Genomic DNA, 19229 nt, shown 5'->3' on the forward strand with positions numbered 1-19229 from the left:
TGGCATCCCAGTGACACCAGTTTGGGGAATGGCATCCCAGTGCCACCAGTTTGGGGAATGGCATCCCACTGACACCAGTTTGGGGAATAGAATCCTAGGGCCACCACTTTGAGAAACAGCATCCCAGTGGCACTGGTTTAGGGAATGAACAACATCCCAGTGCCCCTGCTTTGGGGAATGGCATCCCAGTGACACCAGTTTGGGAAATGGAATCCCCATGCCATCACTCTGGGAAACCAACAGCATCCCAGTGGCACTGGTTTAGGAATGAACAACATCCCAGTGCCCCTACTTTGGGAATGGCATCCCAGGGCCACCAGTTTGGGAAACTAACAGCAACCCAGTGGCACTGGTTCAGGGAATGGAAAACATCCCAGTGACACCATTTTGGGGAATGGCATCCCAGGGCCACCAGTTTGGGAAACTAACAGTATCCCAGTGGCACTGGTTCAGGGAATGGAAAACATCCCAGTGCCACCATTTGGGGAATGGCATCCCAGTGCCACCACTCTGGGAAACCAACAGCATCTGGATTAGGAGCACACCTGGTGGCATCACCACCCCCTCCTCTTTGGGGAACATTTATCCTGGTGATGGCAGCTCCATGTCACCATTTCCAGGTCCCAGTGGGACAGGTCCCCTCCTTCCCAGCTCCCCATTTTCCACTCCTCCCTGTGTTTGAGCCAGGAACCAGGAGCAATCCCTCCCTTTTGGCTGCATCCCTGCACAGCTGCTGCAGGGCTGGAGGAGGGATGATTAATCTGTGCTCTGAGAGCCTGGGATTAGGGCTTCAGATGCTCTGAACATCTGCAGCTCCAGGACAGCCCCAAATTCATTGGAACTGGAAGCAGGAGGGGAGCAGCAAGGCTGGTGAGAGCTCTTTGGGGTGGGGGGGTTGTTTGTAGAATTGCTGCTGCCAGGATCAAGGCAAAAGGGGAATTTTTTTTTGGCAAAGGTGGGAGCCCTCCCATCATCTTGCCACTTCCAGGTCTCTCGGAGCATTTCTTGGCTGGGTCTGTGATTCCCAGGCCTGAGGAGGGGGTTGGTGGCTGTGGAGAAGCTGGGGCTGAGCTGAACGGGGCTGGGAGGACCCTGCTGGGAGGCACCAGGGAAATGGAGCAGCCCTGGGGGTCCCAAGGTTCCAGTTCCCTGGGCTTGGGAGGTGGGATGAGGATGGGCCCTGGCAAGTCCCAGAGGTTGGGGCCAAGCCTGTCCTTAAACCCAAGGTGCCAAACCAGAGGTCAAGAGGGGGAAGGTGTTACTGGGGACTTATTCCATGGGGTTACTCTGGTTACCCCCCTGTCCAAGCCAATCCCCCCATGCTGGTTCCCCTGAGCTGGGCTTTGTTTCTCTGGGTTTCCCTCCTTGCTCTGACTCCTATTTAATTTTTAATTATTTTTTTTTTTACCCCTAATGTTTGGGTTTTTTTCATCCCAGGGTTTTATCAGCCTCTTGTTGGTGGAGCCAGGCAGCCCAGGAGATGAGAAGAGACTTTGGAGCAGCCATGGAAGGGTTACAGCTGCGGGTAAGGCTCAGCCCAGGCAAATCCCAACCCTTCAGAGTCCCCAGCAGCTCAGGGAAAGGAAAATCCCTTCTCCATTCCCCATCTATGTCTGGTGAGCCTGTTAGCCTTGCTTTTCACTGCAGGGAAACTCCAGGAGGCTGCTCAGGGAGTGCCCCTTCCTCCACAACCTGGTTTTCCCTTTCCCAAGCCCTGGGAGGGGAGGATGGAGCCATCAGGGCTGCCCCTGCCGAGTTAATCTGCTCCTGGTCAGATGTCAGGAGGAGATGAAGGTGCTATAAATAGATGGAGAAGCCCTGATGGTTTCAGCTGTGATTCCCACACAGGCCAGAGAGGAGCTTTAGGGGGAATTAACATCCAATGCTCGGGCATTTCCCCGGGAGCAAAAGCCCTTCTGAACCTCTCCTTAATCTCCTTGCTCAGAGGAGGTCAGAGGCAGAGTCTGGATGGATCCAAAGGATGGGGGAACCTGGAGTTGGGCTCTGGAGGAGCTAAAAAAGGCCATTTCAACCAGATTGCCAGGAAGGTCCCTGCCTGGGCTGAGCAGCTGGGTTTAGGGGCATGGAGAGGCAGCCCAGAACCCCCACCCTGGAGCTGGGAGCAGATATTGGGGTTTTGGTGCAGCACCCACACCCCAGGACGCCTGAAAACAGCCTCTGGGACTGAGCTGGCTCCTGCCAAGGGTAGGTGCAGGGCACTGGGGCTTTTCCTGGCCATCCCCAGCCCATCTTGGGATGTGTGTCTGGTGGGGGAAGGTGGGTGAGAAGGGAACCCAGGTGGGCTGGGAAATCTGTTTCTCCCACATCCTAATTTTTTTTTTTTTTTTTAAGTTCAGAAGGGGGGAAAATGTGACTCACATGGGTAACTTCATTTCTTTTTTCTGTCTCTGTTTGCTTCCATTTGCCTGTGTCCTCCTTCCTTCTCTGTGTTCATGATGTTAGAACCACAGAATGTCAGGTGGGAAGGGACAACAAGGACCCAACCCTTCTAATATAGAAGTGACAGTGACTGAGTGGTGTATGTGAGATGGAGAAAGCAGCTGAAAGGGAGGTGAGACCAGACAGGTCCTGGAGAGAGGAGTGTGAGAAGTCTGGGGGTACCTATCCATCTGTTTGCTTCCTAGGAACAGGGAAGGAGTGGTGGTTTCCCTGAAAGGTGGCTCAGAGGGTGGAGCATCTCCTCGGGGTGATGAATATTCCTCAGGTTTTTGCATATTTGGGGCCACATCAGGAACAGAGAGCTCCATGGCTCTTCTTTCACTGCATTGCCACTAAATCATGGCTCAGAGACTGAAGGACACAGCCAGGGCACACAGGGAGCTTGGGATTCAGGATGGGAATTCACTGTTGGTGTATTTGGGTCCTCAGTGAGTGGGCTGGGGAGCCCAGAGCTCAGGAAGTGAGACCTAGACCAGAAAATCTTTCCCTCTCACCCTGGTTTTAGGAATCAGAGGTTCTCAGGGAAGCAAAGGAAGGGGCAGAAACAGGGGCAGAGGTACCACAGCTCCCTGGAGGAGCCGCTGTGTTGGGATGGGACTAAATCCAAGAAATTCACCCAAATCCAAGAAATTCACCCAAACCCAAGAAATTCCCCAAAACCTTTTCTCTCCAGGGAAAACAGAACCCTACCCCACTCCAGGCTGCAGGAAAGCAGCATCTCAGCACAGCCCCACATCCTGCAGCACCAGCTGGAGCCTGGCAGTGTGGGCTTGGATGAGGAGATCTCAACAAGTTGGCTTCTCCTTGTGGGGTTGGGATCTCCTCCTCCAGAGGTGCTGCATGAGGTTGTGTAGGGCTAAATCCAGCTGGGTTTGTTGCCTCAACAGGGTTTTCCTGGTTGGGAACACACCTGGAATATGGAGTGCACCTGGGCTCTGGCAGGCTCAGGGCTGGGAGGGTCTGTAGGGTCTTAAGGAATCCTTGGAGTCTGAATGATGTGGAGAATCCTGATGCTGGATTACAGTTGGATTTGATGATCTTGGATGGTCCACACCAACCTTAATGGTTCTATGACTCCATCAGCTGCCTACAGAAATTTCTGTGGGGTTGCCTGGAGCTAAAAGGCTCCAGAAATAATCCTGGAGTATTTCTCTTATTGCAGAGGAAGAGCATGAACAGACAGGAGTTTCAGGGCTGAAATTCCCCAGCTGGATCCTTGCAGAGCAAGTCTGGAAGTGGCTCCACATCTTCCCTTCTTGGGAGTGACAAGACCTTGGGGGAATTTTGTCAAGACTTGCAGATTTTTTTTTGCCCGAGCAACCCTGTAAAAAAAAAAACCACCCAACCAAAGGGCTGTGTGGAAATCTAAAGGGAATCTTTTAGTCTGTGGAGCCTCCAAGGGAATCCAGGCAACCTGGAGCAGATTGGATGCAAATGGGAGCCCATATGTTCTGTGACATGAATTGCCAGACCCCAAAGAGCAGCTCAGTGAGGTCCTGCAGGCAGGGACAGGGCACAGCTCATGCCTGGGCCCCTCATCTCTTGTCATCTGGTCCTTGGGTTCCTTCCCCATGGATATCACCCCACCTGGATGGTCCCCAACCTTGTGAGAGCTGCACAAGCCTAAAATCCTTGCCAGTTTTCCAAAATATGGCAATATCTGCAGATGCCAAGCATACAGATGGTGCCTGATATAATGGGAACTACAGGGCACAAAATAAATGGGTGAAGAATTTCATTATTCATCCCTGAAAGGTGGATCTGCTGGGATGATCCAGCTGGTGGCTTCCCTGGACAGATGCTGGGGTCTGGAAAGAAGGAGTTGGAAAAATATCCACTAAGTCATGCTGGTTGAGAAGGGAGGAAATGAGAGGTGTAACAGGGAATTCCAGGGTGATCCTGAGCCTCAAGAGGAGGGAAAGGGAAAGCCAAAAGGAATAGATGGGTTTCTTCTGCAAGAATCAAGCAAGAGAAGGAGAATAACATCTTGTTTTCTCTTGTTTTTCTTGTTTCACCCATCCACAAAATAAGTGGGTGAAGAATTTCATTATTCATCCCTGGAAGGTGGATCTGCTGGGATGATCCAGCTGGTGGCTTCCCTGGACAGATGCTGGAGTCTGGAAAGAAGGAGTTGGAAAAATATCCACTAAGTCATGCTGGTTGAGAAGGGAGGAAATGAGAGGTGTAACAGGGAATTCCAGGCTGGTTCTGAGCCTCAGGGACAAGGAGATGCAAGAAAAGGGAATAGATGCAAGAACCAAAGCAGGGAAGGAGAATAACATCTTGTTTTCTCTGGAAAACAAACTCATCTCTGCTTCCAGTTATTTCAGGGGGGTCTGGCATGCCCAGCTCTGGTCTCTTTATTCCCTGTGCTCTCTGCTTCTCTCACCTGGCTGTAGGAGAGGGATTTTTTCTCTCTCTGAGATCATTTTTTTTCTTCTTCCAGCAGGCAGCCAGCAGCAGGAGCCTCCTCAAGCTGGCAGTGATGGAGGTGAAGTGGATTCACCTGGTGGTCCTCATCCTCTTCCTCCTCTCTGTTGCAATGACAGGATGCTTCCTCTGGCAGTACAGCCTCCCCAAGGTGGAGCCCAGTGAGTAACATCCCTCAGCTTGGCCAGGTTTTGGCCAAAAAAAAAAAAAATTGGGAAGCCTCATGAAGGAAAAAAAATGTGGGGAAAAAAAAAATAAAAAGTTGTGAAGCCAATAAATGCCTTGCTCCCCCTGTGGGAATTTGTCTCCAAGAAGCATTGCCCCACACAGATTTATCTCCTCCTGGCTGGTGCAAGGGCAGAGAGGAGATTACTAATTAATTTAATCATTAATTAATATTAATTAATTAATATTGGGTTGATGGAGTGCTTTGCTGGTGTCCAGAGAAGGTCCATTCTTTCTGGCACTGACCAAGCTTAATTTCTATACAGAAGAGACAACAGATTTTACATCATCTCTTTTTTATTTTAGCACCCTGTAAAAGGCACTCCAGTTTAAAATGGATTTTTGGTTTATACCTCACCAGGTGCCCCAGTTTATGACCTTGCTTCCCATAATCTTAGAACTTTGAGGTGGCTCAAGCCCCCAAGGCTCACACTGGGGTTCCCTTATCTTGATTATAGAAAACTCAGCAGAAAAAAATCAAGGTGGGATGGGGCTTGGAGGAACCTGGTTCAGTGGGAGGGGTCCCTGGAACAAGTTGATCTTTTAGGTCTGTTCCAACCCAAACATTCTATGATTCCAGGCCCATGAAATAAATTCACTGGGACTGGATCAGATGCTTAAGGAGCCCTAAAATGGCACCAAATCCCCACTGAAGGTGCCAGAGGTACCTCTAGACCCTGCATTTTTATCTCTGAGGATCAAAGGCTGCCTTTAGGCTCTTGGGTATCCACCCCCCTTCATCTCAAAGTTTTCAGAGTGCCATTTCTCAGCTCTGTGGCCAATCCCCCCTGCCCAGCTGGGAAGGAAAAAGGGAAATCAGCATTTTGTTTGCAGCTCACAGAGCAGAGGAGCTGTGTTTAGGAACACCTTGGCATCAGCTGGGAAATCAGTGCCTCCAAGTAAGAGAATCCCCACCTCTCACCCCACTTAAAGGTCTTTGCTTGCCACAGAAATTTAAGCTATATCTCTGGCAAGTGCAGGATGCAGCTAATTCAGGAGGCAGGTGAGAGATAGGAGGTGTGGGGCCACTCACCTGCTCCTTACAGGGTTGGATTTCAGGTGACACTCACAATTCCCCCATTTTCTGAGGTTCCACAAAGCATGGGACAAGTCTGTCCTCCTGAATTCAGGCTCCCACCTTCCCCCACCCATAGGCAGGGAACTTCCATAGGGTCCAAATCCACTGCTGGGCAGCACAGAGAATTTTCTGTAATCCCAGATCCTTGCGGGTTGCAGTCAGCTGAAGCCCCCTGCATCCTCTGTCCATCCCATGTGCTCTATCCCGTGTTGGACCAAGCAATAACAGAGCTCAGGGAGCTCTTTAAATCCTGATTTCTGTGAAACAAGAGCAATTAAGGTTGTCCCTTTGCCCGTGCAGAAGTGGCCTTAGCAAGACAAGAGGGCACAAGAGGTCTCAAGTTGTGCCAGGGGAGGTTTAGGTTGGACATTAGAAAGAATTTCTTTCTGGAGAGGGTGCTCAGCCATTGGAATGGGCTGCCCAGGGAAGGGGTGGATTCTCCATCCCTGGAGATATTTCCAAAGAGCCTGGATGTGGCACTCAGTGCCATGGGCTGGGAACCACGGGGGGAGTGGAGCAAGGCTTGGACTTGATGAGCTCTGAGGTCCCTTCCAACCCAACCCATTCTGTGATTCTGTGATTCAGCTTTGGACCACGCAGGCAAGAGAGATGATGAGGGAGTTGTTAAAGCTTGGCAGTGTGTTTAGCAAAGCCCAAACCACTCTTGGAAATGTTTTCCAGGCCCATCTGTGCTGGAAGCAAAGGCAGAGGCTGTGCAGATGTGTCCTCGCTACCCAGATCCGGTACCACTGGACCATCCCATCCCCATCCTGAAGGAGGCATTGGAGAAGGTCTGTGGGTGTAAGGGGACAGAGCTGGAGCTCAGGAGGGCTTTTCTGAAGGTGTTCAAGGGACAATATGTGTTTTGTTTTTCCCTGAGCATCTCTGGGGAAGGAAGTGGGAAACTGAGGAGGTGAATCTGGAGCTGGGTGTCTGCAGCTCCTTCCCTGAATGTGCAGAACAGGTCAGTAATCAGTTTTCTTATCAAAAGGGTAAGAGATGATGAAGAAATATTGTGGTGTCCCCACCATATGAAGGACATGGACCTGTTGGAATGAGTCCAGAGGAAGCCACGAAGATGATCCAGGGGCTGGAGAAGCTCTGAGCTGAGGAGTGGTTGAGGAGTTGGGATTGTTCAGCCTGGAGAAAGAAGAAGAGGAAGAGAAGAGAAGAGAAGAGAAGAGAAGAGAAGAGAAGAGAAGAGAAGAGAAGAGAAGAGAAGAGAAGAGAAGAGAAGAGAAGAGAAGAGAAGAGAAGAGAAGAGAAGAGAAGAGAAGAGAGGAGAGGAGAGGAGAGGAGAGGAGAGGAGAGGAGAGGAGAGGAGAGGAGAGGAGAGGAGAGGAGAGGAGAGGAGAGGAAGAGGAGAGGAGAGGAGAGGAAGAGGAAGAGGCAGAGGAGAGGAGAGGAGAGAGAAGAGGAAGAGGAGAGGAGAGGAAGAGGAGAGGAGAGGAAGAGGAAGAGGAGAGGAGAGAGAAGAGGAAGAGGAGAGGAGAGGAAGAGGAAGAGGAGAGGAGAGAAGAGAAGAGAAGAGAAGAGAAGAGAAGAGAAGAGAAGAGAAGAGAAGAGAAGAGAAGAGAAGAGGAAGAGAAGAGGAAGAGAAGAGGAAGAGAAGAGGAAGAGAAGAGGAAGAGAAGAGAAGAGTCCAGAGGGACCTAAAATGCTCGTGCAAAGAACAGATGTGTACAGTACAATTTAAAAAGTAAAAAAAAGTACGATTTTTAGGGTTTAGCATTTACATTCATACAAAGAACAAGACAGAAAATCACCTTTATCCTGGCCCAAACCAGGACAATTCCTCTCCCAGGTGGCCATGAAGACTGCAAGAAAGCTCCTGAATAGTTCAGCACAAACACCTCAAGGCAACAGCACCATTAAAATATTTTCATTTGCCAGAATATTTGGGAAAAAAAAAATCACTCTTGGGTGATTGGACATAAGGAGAGCTGGTGGTCTGGGTCTTCTACAACGTGTCACAGAGCAGATGCATTATAGAAGTCTTTGTTTAAAAATCCCCAATTTCCCATCTTCCTCCAGGTGGATTTGATGCTGCGCCAGAGGATTCAGAGCTCTGGTGTCCCTGCCATGTCTGCCATCGTTATCTACAATGACACAGTGCTCTGGACAGGCAACTTTGGGAAGAAGAATGGGTCAGACCCCTTCTCCGTGGTGCCCAATGAGTACACTATTTACAGGTGAGACGGGTGTGTCACGGGTGTGAGCAGGAACACACGAGGAGAGCTGATTTCTGGGGATGGAGCCACTGTCACAAGTGGCATCCGCTGGCTCAGGTCCCCTGCAGAGACCTTTTCTGCTTTGTTCTGATGCTTCAGCTGCTTCCTAAATGATCAGATGTTTGTGTCTTAGTGGTTTGCTTTTGATGTTTTGTTTTCTTTTTTTATTATTTTTAATGTCATCTAAAAATATTTTCAACTGAAATAGCAACGACCATCCTGAAGAACCTGAGAACTCCTGACCCAAAAATGTCTCCAGGAGATGTAGGGCACAAATCTGGAGACTGAGATCTAACAGAGATTTTGTGAGAAGAGAGGAGGCAGGGCCAGTTCCAACCCAAACCATTCCATGCTCAGAGACACCTCCTACCAGCCCAGGGTGCTCTAAGCCCCATCCAACCTTCAACAGTGCCAGAGGCTACAGAGTTAAATAAAAAAAAAACAAGCAAAACAAAAAAAAAAACAAACCACACAAACACCAAAAAGAAAAAAAAAAAGGAAAATGAAAATGAAAAAGGAATGAAAAAAAAAGAAAAAGAAAGTCTTCACTTTAAGATCTATTTTCAGTGATTTATAACTATGCTATAAGTGAAACTTACAGGCTGCACTCTGACTGTCAAATATCCTCAGAATAACCCATTTGGGGAAGTTTCAGCAGCTCTGATCACCTTTTTATTCCCCTTCTCTATGGAGGTAAAATCCCTGCACAGCAACCTCAGGCCATTTCTCCCAGAATCACTGATCCCTATCGTGTCTTCCAGACTCATGGAATGGTTTGGGTTGGAAGGGACTGAAAAGGTTGATCAGTTCCTACCATCCTGGCACAGACAGGGCAGGAGGAACCCGTCCCTGGGTGGGTTTGAACCACCAACCTTTCAGTTAACAGCCGAACGCGCTCACCCGTTGCGCCACAGAGACTCCCGAAATTCCCTTTTTTTTTTGGCCATTATTGATGGTCCTGGGGTGAAATCGTTGGCTAAGAAAAGTTTCATTCATTAGGAATTAAACCAGTGTCTGATTGTCTTTGAACACCTGACTGTAATTCCTAATTAATGACATTTTCTTAGTCACTCCGGGACATCTCCTGCCTGCCCAAGAATCTCAGTTCTGGTGGCACAACCCTGTCCCTGGTGGCACAACAAATGTCCCCAGCTGTCCCTCTTCCTGAAGGGACTGAAAAGGTTACTCAGTTCCTACCATCCTGGCACAGACAGAGCAGGAGGAACCCGTCCCTGGGTGGGTTTGAACCACCAACCTTTCAGTTAACAGCCGAACGCGCTCACCCGTTGCGCCACAGAGACTCCTGAAATTCCCATTTTTTTTTTTTTTTGGCCATTATTGATGGTCCTGGAGTGAAATAATTTTCTAAGAAAAGTTTCATTAATTACGAATTACAACAGTGTCTGATTGTCTATGAACACCTGACTGTAACTCCTAATTAATGAAACTTTTCTTAGCCAATGGCTTCACTTCGGGACATCTCCTGCCTGTACAAAATCTCGGTTCTGGTGGCACAACCCTGTCCCTGGTGGCACAACAAATGTCCCCAGCTGTCCCTCTTCATGAAGGGACTGAAAAGGTTGATCAGTTCCTACCATCCTGGCACAGACAGAGCAGGAGGAACCCGTCCCTGGGTGGGTTTGAACCACCAACCTTTCAGTTAACAGCCGAACGCGCTCACCCGTTGCGCCACAGAGACTCCTGAAATTCCCATTTTTTTGGGTCATTATTGATGGTCCTGGAGTGAAATAATTTTCTAAGAAAAGTTTCATTAATTACGAATTACAACAGTGTCTGATTGTCTTTGAACACCTGACTGTAATTCCTAATTAATGACATTTTCTTAGTCACTCCGGGACATCTCCTGCCTGCCCAAGAATCTCAGTTCTGGTGGCACAACCCGAATGCCCCCAGCTGTCCCTCTTCATGATGGCCTCGTTTCCAGGACCCAATAAAACAGACCCAGAGTCCTCTACCAGAGAACACTTTGTAAATTTGATTGTGCTCAGAAGCAATTAGTGGCCAAGCATCAATTAATCAATTGTGGCCAAGCATCAATACTGAACATTCCAGTGAGCTTTGTATTTACTAAGCAATAATTTACCAAATCTGTCATTTTATGGGTACCAAGTGAACAGAAAAAGTTCTATAGTTACTTTTATTACTTGGGGCATCCTACAATCCATATTAATTCAACTTTTTTAAATGCATTTTAGCCATTCCCTTCTGAATGAGCCAAGGTGTTGTGTGTAGAGCTACAGTCAGTGGGTCAGCTGAGGGCTCTGCTGTAATCACCATCCTGATTAATGGGTTTCTTAATGAATCGTGTCTCTAAATGTCCATTCCTTAACAGAATTGCCAGTGTCTCCAAGATCTTCCCCACCATTATGTTATACAAGATGTGGGAGGAAGGAAAAATCACTTCTCTCGACGACCCCTTGGAACGTTACGCCCAGAATTTTGTTATTAAGAACCCTCTGGGAAGGTTCAAGGAATCAGAGCAGAGGTACCCAGCAGAGGGGATGATTTTCTCAGAAAAAGGCTCAGGGCCACTGAAACCATCTCCTGTCACCCTCCGTAGGATGGCCAGCCAGCTCTCAGGTGAGACAGCACCCAGAGCTCCCCCTCTGCCCCCTTAAAGAGAGCTCAGAAAAAAATGTCCAAATGCCAGGGGTATAAAATTTTCCTGTGGAGACCATTTCTTTGTCAGTGCCCAGGAGCTTTGCACTTCCCAGAGGTCAGGCAGCACCCCTGGAAGGAAGCTGCCAGGTGGTCAAGCTGCACGGTGGGTTGGGGGATTGGAACAAATGGGGAAAAAAAATTGAAAAAAACCCAATAAATTGGAAAAAAAAAAAAATTTCCCCATGCAAGGTGAATATATAGATCTTTTTCCACATGGCCTGAAATCAGGCTCCAGTTGCAGATTTTGTGCTCCAGCCCAGAGTGCTCCTATTTGATGCAGAGCTGTGGGTCCAAGTGGCACCAAACCTCTGCACTTTGAGCAGATAGAACTTGATGGCTGAGCTAAATTTAGCTGTCAGAGTGGTTACTGAGCTGAGATTCCTGGGCTATTCATAGCTCTTCACTTGCTGACAGCAGACTATTAATCTGCTGCTGCCTTAATAATTGGGTAACTCTGGCATTCAGGCAGAAGGAGCTCACAGGGCTCAAGAGAGCTTTAACCTTTCTCAGAAATGCAGCTGCCAATATTTGACCCCGAGATCTCAGGATTTAATGGCCAAAGACACTGTGCTGACATCTCAGCTGGCATTTTAATTCCATTCTGTAGCACCTGCATTATTCTGGACCGAAAGAAATACCCCAGGACCTCAGGGTCCATCAGGACCTAAGAGCAAAATAAGATGTATTTAAATTGCAGTATCTCGAGATAGGGAACAGCAAAGAGTTCAAAGCAAGAGTTCCCCAAAATGGAAAGAAATGACTGAAATCTGGAAACCAACAAACAACCCAAAGCAGAAGGAATTCTTGTGCACAACCAGCCTGACCATGTCCTCAGGGACACCAACTCTGACCCTCAGGGGCACCTGAAACTTCTCTGGCTGTTTTTTTGGCTTTTTTTGTTGGGTTTTTTTTTCAGACTGTGGCCCATATTTCCTAGGCCAACAACCAGCTTGGACCTGGACAATTTAGTAGAAGGAGCAGCATGGTTTCAAAATGAAAATGGAATTAAATTTAAGGTCCCGTGTTACATTTCCCACCTGTCAAAAACCAAAAAAGGAATAGGTTCTGCTCAGCATTAACACCAAAGCCACTGCACGATACCTTGCAAAGTGCTTTTCATCTAAATCCTACGAGTGGAAGCTGCTCTTTAATGTCTCCTCATTAGCTGGGCTTGGTTTTTCCACATTGCAGATTACAAAATAAAAGCAAAGATTTTTCTCCTCCACACTTGATGAGTTCAGTGCTAGAGGGGAGCTCCAGCTTGGGAAGGTTGGGATTTTCAAATCCATAGGAATGCCAGCCTGAGATGCTCTTGGACATTTTTAACAGGCTGCTTGTCACATCCTGGGGTATCAATCCACGACTCTGGGTTTTTTCTGTTGTGCTCACACCTTCCCTGCTTTATCCTTTCTACTCAACCTCAGGAGAGACATTTTTTGGGGTCCCTCCCAGGGACCCAACATTTTTTTTGCTGCCTCGTGGTAAGTAGGAACTGGGGGAGCCCATTCTGGAGGGTGCTCAGTGCATCTTTTCTCTGCTCATCCAGCTGCATAAAAAAACAAGCAGAAAAAGTGCTCTTCTTCCAGTTCAGATCCCAAATCAGAGCAATTGAGGAAACCAGATGCTGCTGCTCCAAAATCCCAGGGCCTCCTTCAGCTCTGTTCTCACTGAGCAGATGATTGCAACTCATTTTTCTGTCCTGCACCCTCCCTGATTTCCTCCTAACCTTGAAATCCAAGTCACCTGGGAACTGCAATGAGGATTCCAAGGTGGTGGAATCCAAGTTCTGGAGCCATAGATCCTGTGCAAAGGGACTGGGGCACTTTAAAAAAGTCCTGGCCAAAAGTTTTGAAGGAATCCGTGGTCAGTGTTGTGGAATTGAATGGGAAAAGGGGTTTTTTCTGCCTTCAGAAAGCCTAAATAAACGTGAGCTAAATATGAAAAAAAGGGTTGAGAGACTAAATATGAAAATAAATATGAAAAAAAGAAACAAAAATGAATAAAACCCAAACAAGACAGAACAAAAATAGCTATTTTAAGCCAAGCCTGAAATGGTTCTGAGAAGTTCAAGTCTGTTGTAGTGCCAGAATAAAAAAGTGTTTCAAGGGGCTGTGGCACACAAGGGAATATAAATGATATGGAAATCATAGGGATTTCCCTGGCACCCATCTGCCCTTCTCTTCAAAAAAACCCACGAGGACAGAGGGCATTTTTAATCATTCCTCAAGGTATTTTCAGGGAGAACTTCCCCAGCCCCAGTGGTCCACGACCTGGATCCTGTATCCAGCCCAGGGTGGCCAAGTCCATCACTGCTGTTTCCATCTTCCCAGGGAGCTTTACTTTTTTCTCTCCTTTTCCCCAGACTTTCCTGGGCCATGATTTGACTCAAAATTTCTCTTTTTTTTCTGCACAGGGCTGCCCAGGAGGCTGCGTTCCACCAGCCTGCTCTGGAAGGGCAGCACCCAAGAGGCTCTTGCTCTGCTGAAAGATGATGTCTTGGTTGCTGACCCTGGAACCAGGTCTGATAAATTCACTTTTTTTTGGGGAGTTTTGGGGGGCTGGGGTTGTCTTCTCCAACTGGTACCAGCCCCATCTGCCACCTCCATGGCCAGTGGGTAAAAGGCAGCCAAGGCCAGAAGCAGCTTCAAGCATAAATTTATCCCAGGATGGAAAAAAGGGAGGGTTGGAGGTTCCAGAGGGATTTAAGTGTGTGCAGAGCCTGAGTGAGGAGCCAGGATGAGGCAAAATAATTTTCTATATTAGGTCCAATGAGCCTTGAATCGTGCAAGATGCAGATTTCCAGAAGTGGAAGTTTATTTCTTTGGTTTAAACCATCATAGATTTTGCCTAAAATCATCCTAATTAGAGATTTGCATGTCCCTAAATTATCTGTGAGTTCCATTAATAATTATCCTAATTTATATTGCCTGTTAAGGGTCTGTTACCTGAGTTGCAAACCAATACATGAACCTGTCAAGCAGCCAATAGATAAGGGAAAGGATTCAGATTAACCAGAAAATCTTTTTAATTCTGCAAAAATTTGGGGAGGATAAAATTAAATTCAGAAATATTTCTCCTAAGGTTGCTGAGGATTCTTGGTGGGGATGACTTGAAGTTTGCAGGCTTGGAAAACTCAGCCTTGGCCACCTTGTATTCTGTTCAGTGTCATGTAGGTTAAAATAGATTTTCTTAAAGGAATTTAAGACTTAAACATCATCATCTTCTTGGTATTTATATAATAAATATATAAATATATAAATATTTATAATATGAATAATTAATTATAATATAAATAAATAAATATAAGATACATAAGGACATCCAGCCATAGTCTCTCAACCCCTCATTATTTGACATCTTGACAGTTTTAGCTCAGTTTCCCTGTTCCCAGATAAAGTTCACATAAAGAAAATCACCATTCATTATTAGAGAAATTTAAACTTTTTTTTTTTTTTCCCTGGGTATATTGAATTTCAACTCCATTTCCAACATAAAATTTGAGATCCAGAATGTATTTAACTTTTTTTTTTTTCTGAGTATATTGAATTTCGAGTCCATTTCCAACATAAAATTTGAGATCCAGAATGTATTTAACTTTTTTTTTTTTCTGAGTATATTGAATTTCAAGTCCATTTCCAACATAAAATTTGAGATCCAGAATGTATTTATTCTTGTGCCAGAAATACATACACTCCTCATACTTTCATTTGCTGGGATGGACTGGAAATGCTTAACATGGCACCAAAAAAACCAAAAAAAAGTTGCAAAATATCATGGATTTTGAGAATCTGCTTGAAAATAAGTTGCCCATTCAGGTCATTAAACTTCACTCAATTATGAATGAATGAATTAAATCACTTTATGGATATTAAAGACTCAACATGCTGCTGTATTTAATGACTCAACAGTGCTGAATGCTGCTTTGTAGACTTTTAAGTGCTTTTTAAGTGCTTTTACCACCTTAAGGTAGCTTAGGTGCTTAAGTAATTGTCCCATCTTAAATCTCCCAAGTGGTTTACTTGGGATTTGGAGATTTTCAAGGTAAGCACCTGGAACTCTCAACCCTGCTCTTCAAAAGAATAGATATATACTTTGGAGAAGAGCTAAAACCAGGATGTGCACATCCATAGGGTTTTGCATAAGGGATTTTTGGGGGTTTTTTTATATTTTGCCAGCTCCAGCCCTTGCTCTGGGCATAGTGGTTACAATGCTCCAGTCAGAAAATTCTCCTTCTGGACTTACCAACAAATCCAGACCCCAGCAGTCAGTTTTGCTTCATTTCTTCATGATATTCTATGATTCCCTGCTCTTGTTTTGTTTTTTTTTTATTTTATTTTGCCATCTCCTGGTCTTGTTGGGGTTTTTTTTTCATTTTTCTATCTCCTGCTCTTGTTGGGTTTTTTTTTCATTTTGCCATCCCCTGCCCTTGTTTTTTTTTTTTCATTTTTCTATCTCCTGCTCTTGTTGGGTTTTTTTTTTCATTTTGCCATCCCCTGCCCTTGTTGGTTTTTTTTTTTTCATTTTGCTATCTCCTTCTCTTGTTGGTTTTTTTTTTTTTCCATTTTGCCATCTCCTGCTCTTGTTGGTTTTTTTTTCATTTTGCCATCTCCTGCTCTTGTTGGTTTTTTTTTTTTCATTTTGCCATCTCCAGCCCTTGCTGTGTGCACAGTGATTAAATAGCTCCAGTCAGAAAATTCTCCTTCTGGACTTAACAACAAATCCAGACCCCACCAGTCAGTTTTTCTTCATTTCTTCATGACATTCTATGATTCCCTGCTCTTGTTTCTTTTTTTTTCATTTTTCTATCTCCTGCTCTTGTTGGGTTTTTTTTTCATTTTGCCATCTCCTGCCCTTGTTGTTTTTTTTTTCATTTTGCCATCTCCTGCCCTTGTTGTTTTTTTTTTCATTTTGCCATCTCCTGCTCTTGTTGGGTTTTTTTTTTTATTTTGCCATCTCCTGCCCTTGTTGGTTTTTTTTTCATTTTGCCAGCTCCAGCCCTTGCTCTGGGCATAGTGGTTACAATGCTCCAGTCAGAAATTCTCCTTCTGGACTTACCAACAAATCCAGACCCCACCAGTCAGTTTTTCTCCATTTCTTCATAACATTCTATGATTCCCTGCTCTTGTTGGGCTTTTTTTTCATTTTTCTATCTCCTGCCCTTGTTGGTTTTTTTTTTCCATTTTGCCATCTCCTTCTCTTGTTGGGTTTTTTTTCATTTTGCCATCTCCTGCTCTTGTTGGTTTTTTTTTTTCATTTTGCCATCTCCTTCTCTTGTTGGGTTTTTTTTTCATTTTGCCATCTCCTTCTCTTGTTGGGTTTTTTTTCATTTTGCCATCTCCTGCTCTTGTTGGTTTGTTTTTTTTTTCATTTTGCCATCTCCTGCTCTTGTTGGGTTTTTTTTTCATTTTTCTATCTCCTGCTCTTGTTGGGTTTTTTTTTCATTTTGCTATCCCCTGCCCTTGTTGGTTTTTTTTTTTCATTTTTCTATCTCCTGCTCTTGTTGGTTTTTTTTTTTTCATTTTGCCATCTCCTTCTCTTGTTGGGTTTTTTTTCATTTTGCCATCTCCTTCTCTTGTTGGGTTTTTTTTTCATTTTGCCATCTCCTGGTCTTGTTGGGTTTTTTTTTTTCATTTTGCCATCTCCTGCCCTTGTTGGTTTTTTTTTCATTTTGCCATCTCCTGCTCTTGTTGGTTTTTTTTTTTTCATTTTGCCATCTCCTGCTCTCGTTGTTTTTTTTTTCCATTTTGCCATCTCCTTCTCTTGTTGGGTTTTTTTTCATTTTGCCATCTCCTGCTCTTGTTGGTTTTTTTTTTTTCATTTTGCCATCTCCTGCTCTTATTGTTTTTTTTTTTCATTTTGCCATCTCCAGCCCTTGCTCTGTGCATAGTGGTTAAACAGCTCGAGTCCGAAAATTCTCTGATGTCTCCAGGCATAGTGGTTACAATGCTCCAGTCAGAAATTCTCCTTCTGGACTTACCAACAAATCCAGACCCCACCAGTCACTTTTTCTCCATTTCCTCATGACATTCTGTGACTCTCTGCTCTATCCTCAGCCCCTCACCTGAGAAAATGACACTTTTCCCTGGAGATTTTGGCCCAGCCATCCCCACACCTCTTCACCGGGCGCCAACCTCACCCTGACACCTCCCTGGTTTTTTTTTGTTTTTTTTTTTTTAGGTGCCACTACAGCAACTTGGCCTTTTCCCTGCTGGCTCACGTGCTGGCTGACCATGCTGCTGAGGGACAATACCAACGTTGGATCTGGGAGAACATCCTGGACCGTTTGGGCATGGAGGACACCGGCTTCGACATCACCCCCCCCATCCTCTCCCAAATGGCCGTGGGCTTCTACAGCAGCCAGCAACCAGCCCCCCTCTACGACCTGGGCTGGTACAGACCTTCTGGCCAGATGTATTCCACTGCTGCTGACCTTGCCAAGCTGGCAATGGTCTTCCTAGGCACCTACCACCGTCGTCTCCTGGAACCTGACACCCTGAAGACCATGCTGACCCCCCTGCTCAAGTGCTCCAAGGAATATTTTGCCAACAAGACAGGAACGCCCTGGGAGATCAACGAGCAGCTGGGCTACGATGTCATTAGGAAGGATGGGGACCTGGATGGTTATTCTGCCACCTTCTCCCTCATCCCCAAGCTCCGGCTGAGCTTCATCGTGCTGATGGCAGGGCCCAGGCCTCAGGGAGGGGATTTGGTGGCTCGGACGTACGAGCATCTTATCCCTGCCATGGAGACGGCGTTCAGAGGGGCAGAGAAAAACTTGATTCCTCCTCCAAATCCAGGCCCTTATGTTGGTTACTACACCTATTCCAACTTGACTTTCTACGAGATTAAAGTCGGGCCTGGGGGGGTGCTGGTCATGCAGCAGTTTGGACCTCACGTGGAAGAGTTGATTCCTGAAAAATACCGGACAATCAAGCTCCAGCACCTGGAAGATCGTGTTTTCCAAGTGGTTTTTGACAAGGAGTTCCCCTGTGTCCTGCACCTGGGCTCTGCCTCCATCTCCCTGGAGACCCAGAACGGGCAGCTCTTCAATTTTTATCCCTTTGATAGGAAGGGTTTGTCCCCTGGGTTCGATGCCCCGGGGCTGAACACCTACAACGTGGTGCGGGTGCTCCGCAAGCCCATGTTCTACACCTAAGTGGCACCTCTGCTGCTCTGGCCACTTCTCAGAGGTGGTTCCAAACCTGGGTCTCACCAGATTCTCCTCTCTGTGGATCCCTGGATGCTGTTTCAAAAGGGCAAGCTGGTGGCAAGTCACTCCAGCCAGAGCAATGTGTCCCAGTTCTTTACTGCCCAGCATCTTTGCAGAGCTGTTCTGTGTCCAGGAGGGGAGGAAGAGGATGGTGTCTGCCTGCAATCCCCTCCAGAGCAGGACTCAGAAAACAAGGATAAAGCCAGGCTAGCAAGGACTGAGCCTCACTGCCAGACTCTGAAATTCTATTAAACCCTAACTCTGAGCTCCTTGTTTTCCTCCTCTGAAATGTATTGATGTTCTTGTCACAGGGGATGTGTTAAGTCCAATACAAGCTTCTTGACTTTTCAGTTCCTCAGAAGCTTGTAGGATTTGTTTAAAAAGAAATGTCAGCATCCGCCCTTGAAGAGAGAGAAGAGATTAAGAGAGCTGCCAGGTCAAAGCCAGTCCCAGTCTCCTTTTCACCCATAAGACCCAAGAAATGTTTAAGTACTTCACAGCCAGCAGGGAAGCTGCAACATGTACTGCTGTGAGGTGCCATTTTCCCTCTAGATAAGGTTGTAAATGCTCCAGCTGTAAAGGGTAGAAGCCTGGTTGCAACTTTAATCCTTTCCTGTCCATTCCCTTCTGCCTTTCTGAAGAGCCTGACATCTCCTGGCTGGGTTTGCAGAGCTGCTCATCAGCAAATAGATGCCAGGAAATCTCTGACACTGCCTCCAGAGAAGTGAGACCATCTCCATTTCCATTTAATAGGCATTTGTGCAGCCCAGGTGAGCAGGAGCTGTTGGATTAATGTGCCAATGACTCCCTGAAGGGCTCCTCCTTGCAGGCATCTCACCCACCAGGACAAACCCTGCTCTAGTTCTCCAGGTAAAATCCCTCTTTTGCATGACAAAGCTCCTGCTTTCAGGCC

The 19229-nt window shown here is 46.4% G+C and overlaps 1 protein-coding gene and 3 non-coding genes across 7 annotated transcripts; 1 reads left to right on the plus strand and 3 right to left on the minus strand.

Annotated features, from left to right (window-relative positions):
- Positions 1-1441: 1441 nt before the first annotated feature.
- Positions 1442-18666, plus strand: LACTBL1 (lactamase beta like 1). Of its 4 annotated transcripts, none has more exons than XM_071767230.1 (7): positions 1442-1525; positions 4907-5051; positions 6875-6984; positions 8228-8385; positions 10778-11025; positions 13520-13625; positions 17284-18666. In XM_071767230.1, the coding sequence occupies exons 1-7, from the start codon at positions 1481-1483 to the stop codon at positions 18260-18262; spliced, it is 1791 nt and encodes a 596-aa protein (XP_071623331.1). In that variant the 5' UTR covers positions 1442-1480; the 3' UTR covers positions 18263-18666. The 4 variants fall into 4 exon arrangements, with proteins under 4 accessions (XP_071623331.1, XP_071623332.1, XP_071623333.1 ...); XM_071767231.1 differs by having other exon boundaries at positions 4910-5051; XM_071767232.1 differs by lacking the exon at positions 1442-1525 and adding an exon at positions 1877-2205.
- Positions 9269-9342, minus strand: TRNAN-GUU (transfer RNA asparagine (anticodon GUU)). The gene has a single exon. It is a non-coding gene; the product is annotated as a tRNA-Asn (tRNA).
- On the minus strand, positions 9652-9725 carry TRNAN-GUU (transfer RNA asparagine (anticodon GUU)). The gene has a single exon. It is a non-coding gene; the product is annotated as a tRNA-Asn (tRNA).
- TRNAN-GUU (transfer RNA asparagine (anticodon GUU)) lies at positions 10050-10123 on the minus strand. The gene has a single exon. It is a non-coding gene; the product is annotated as a tRNA-Asn (tRNA).
- Positions 18667-19229: the final 563 nt, after the last annotated feature.

This window comes from Heliangelus exortis, chromosome 23, assembly GCF_036169615.1.
Source record: "Heliangelus exortis chromosome 23, bHelExo1.hap1, whole genome shotgun sequence".
Taxonomy (NCBI): domain Eukaryota; kingdom Metazoa; phylum Chordata; class Aves; order Apodiformes; family Trochilidae; genus Heliangelus; species Heliangelus exortis.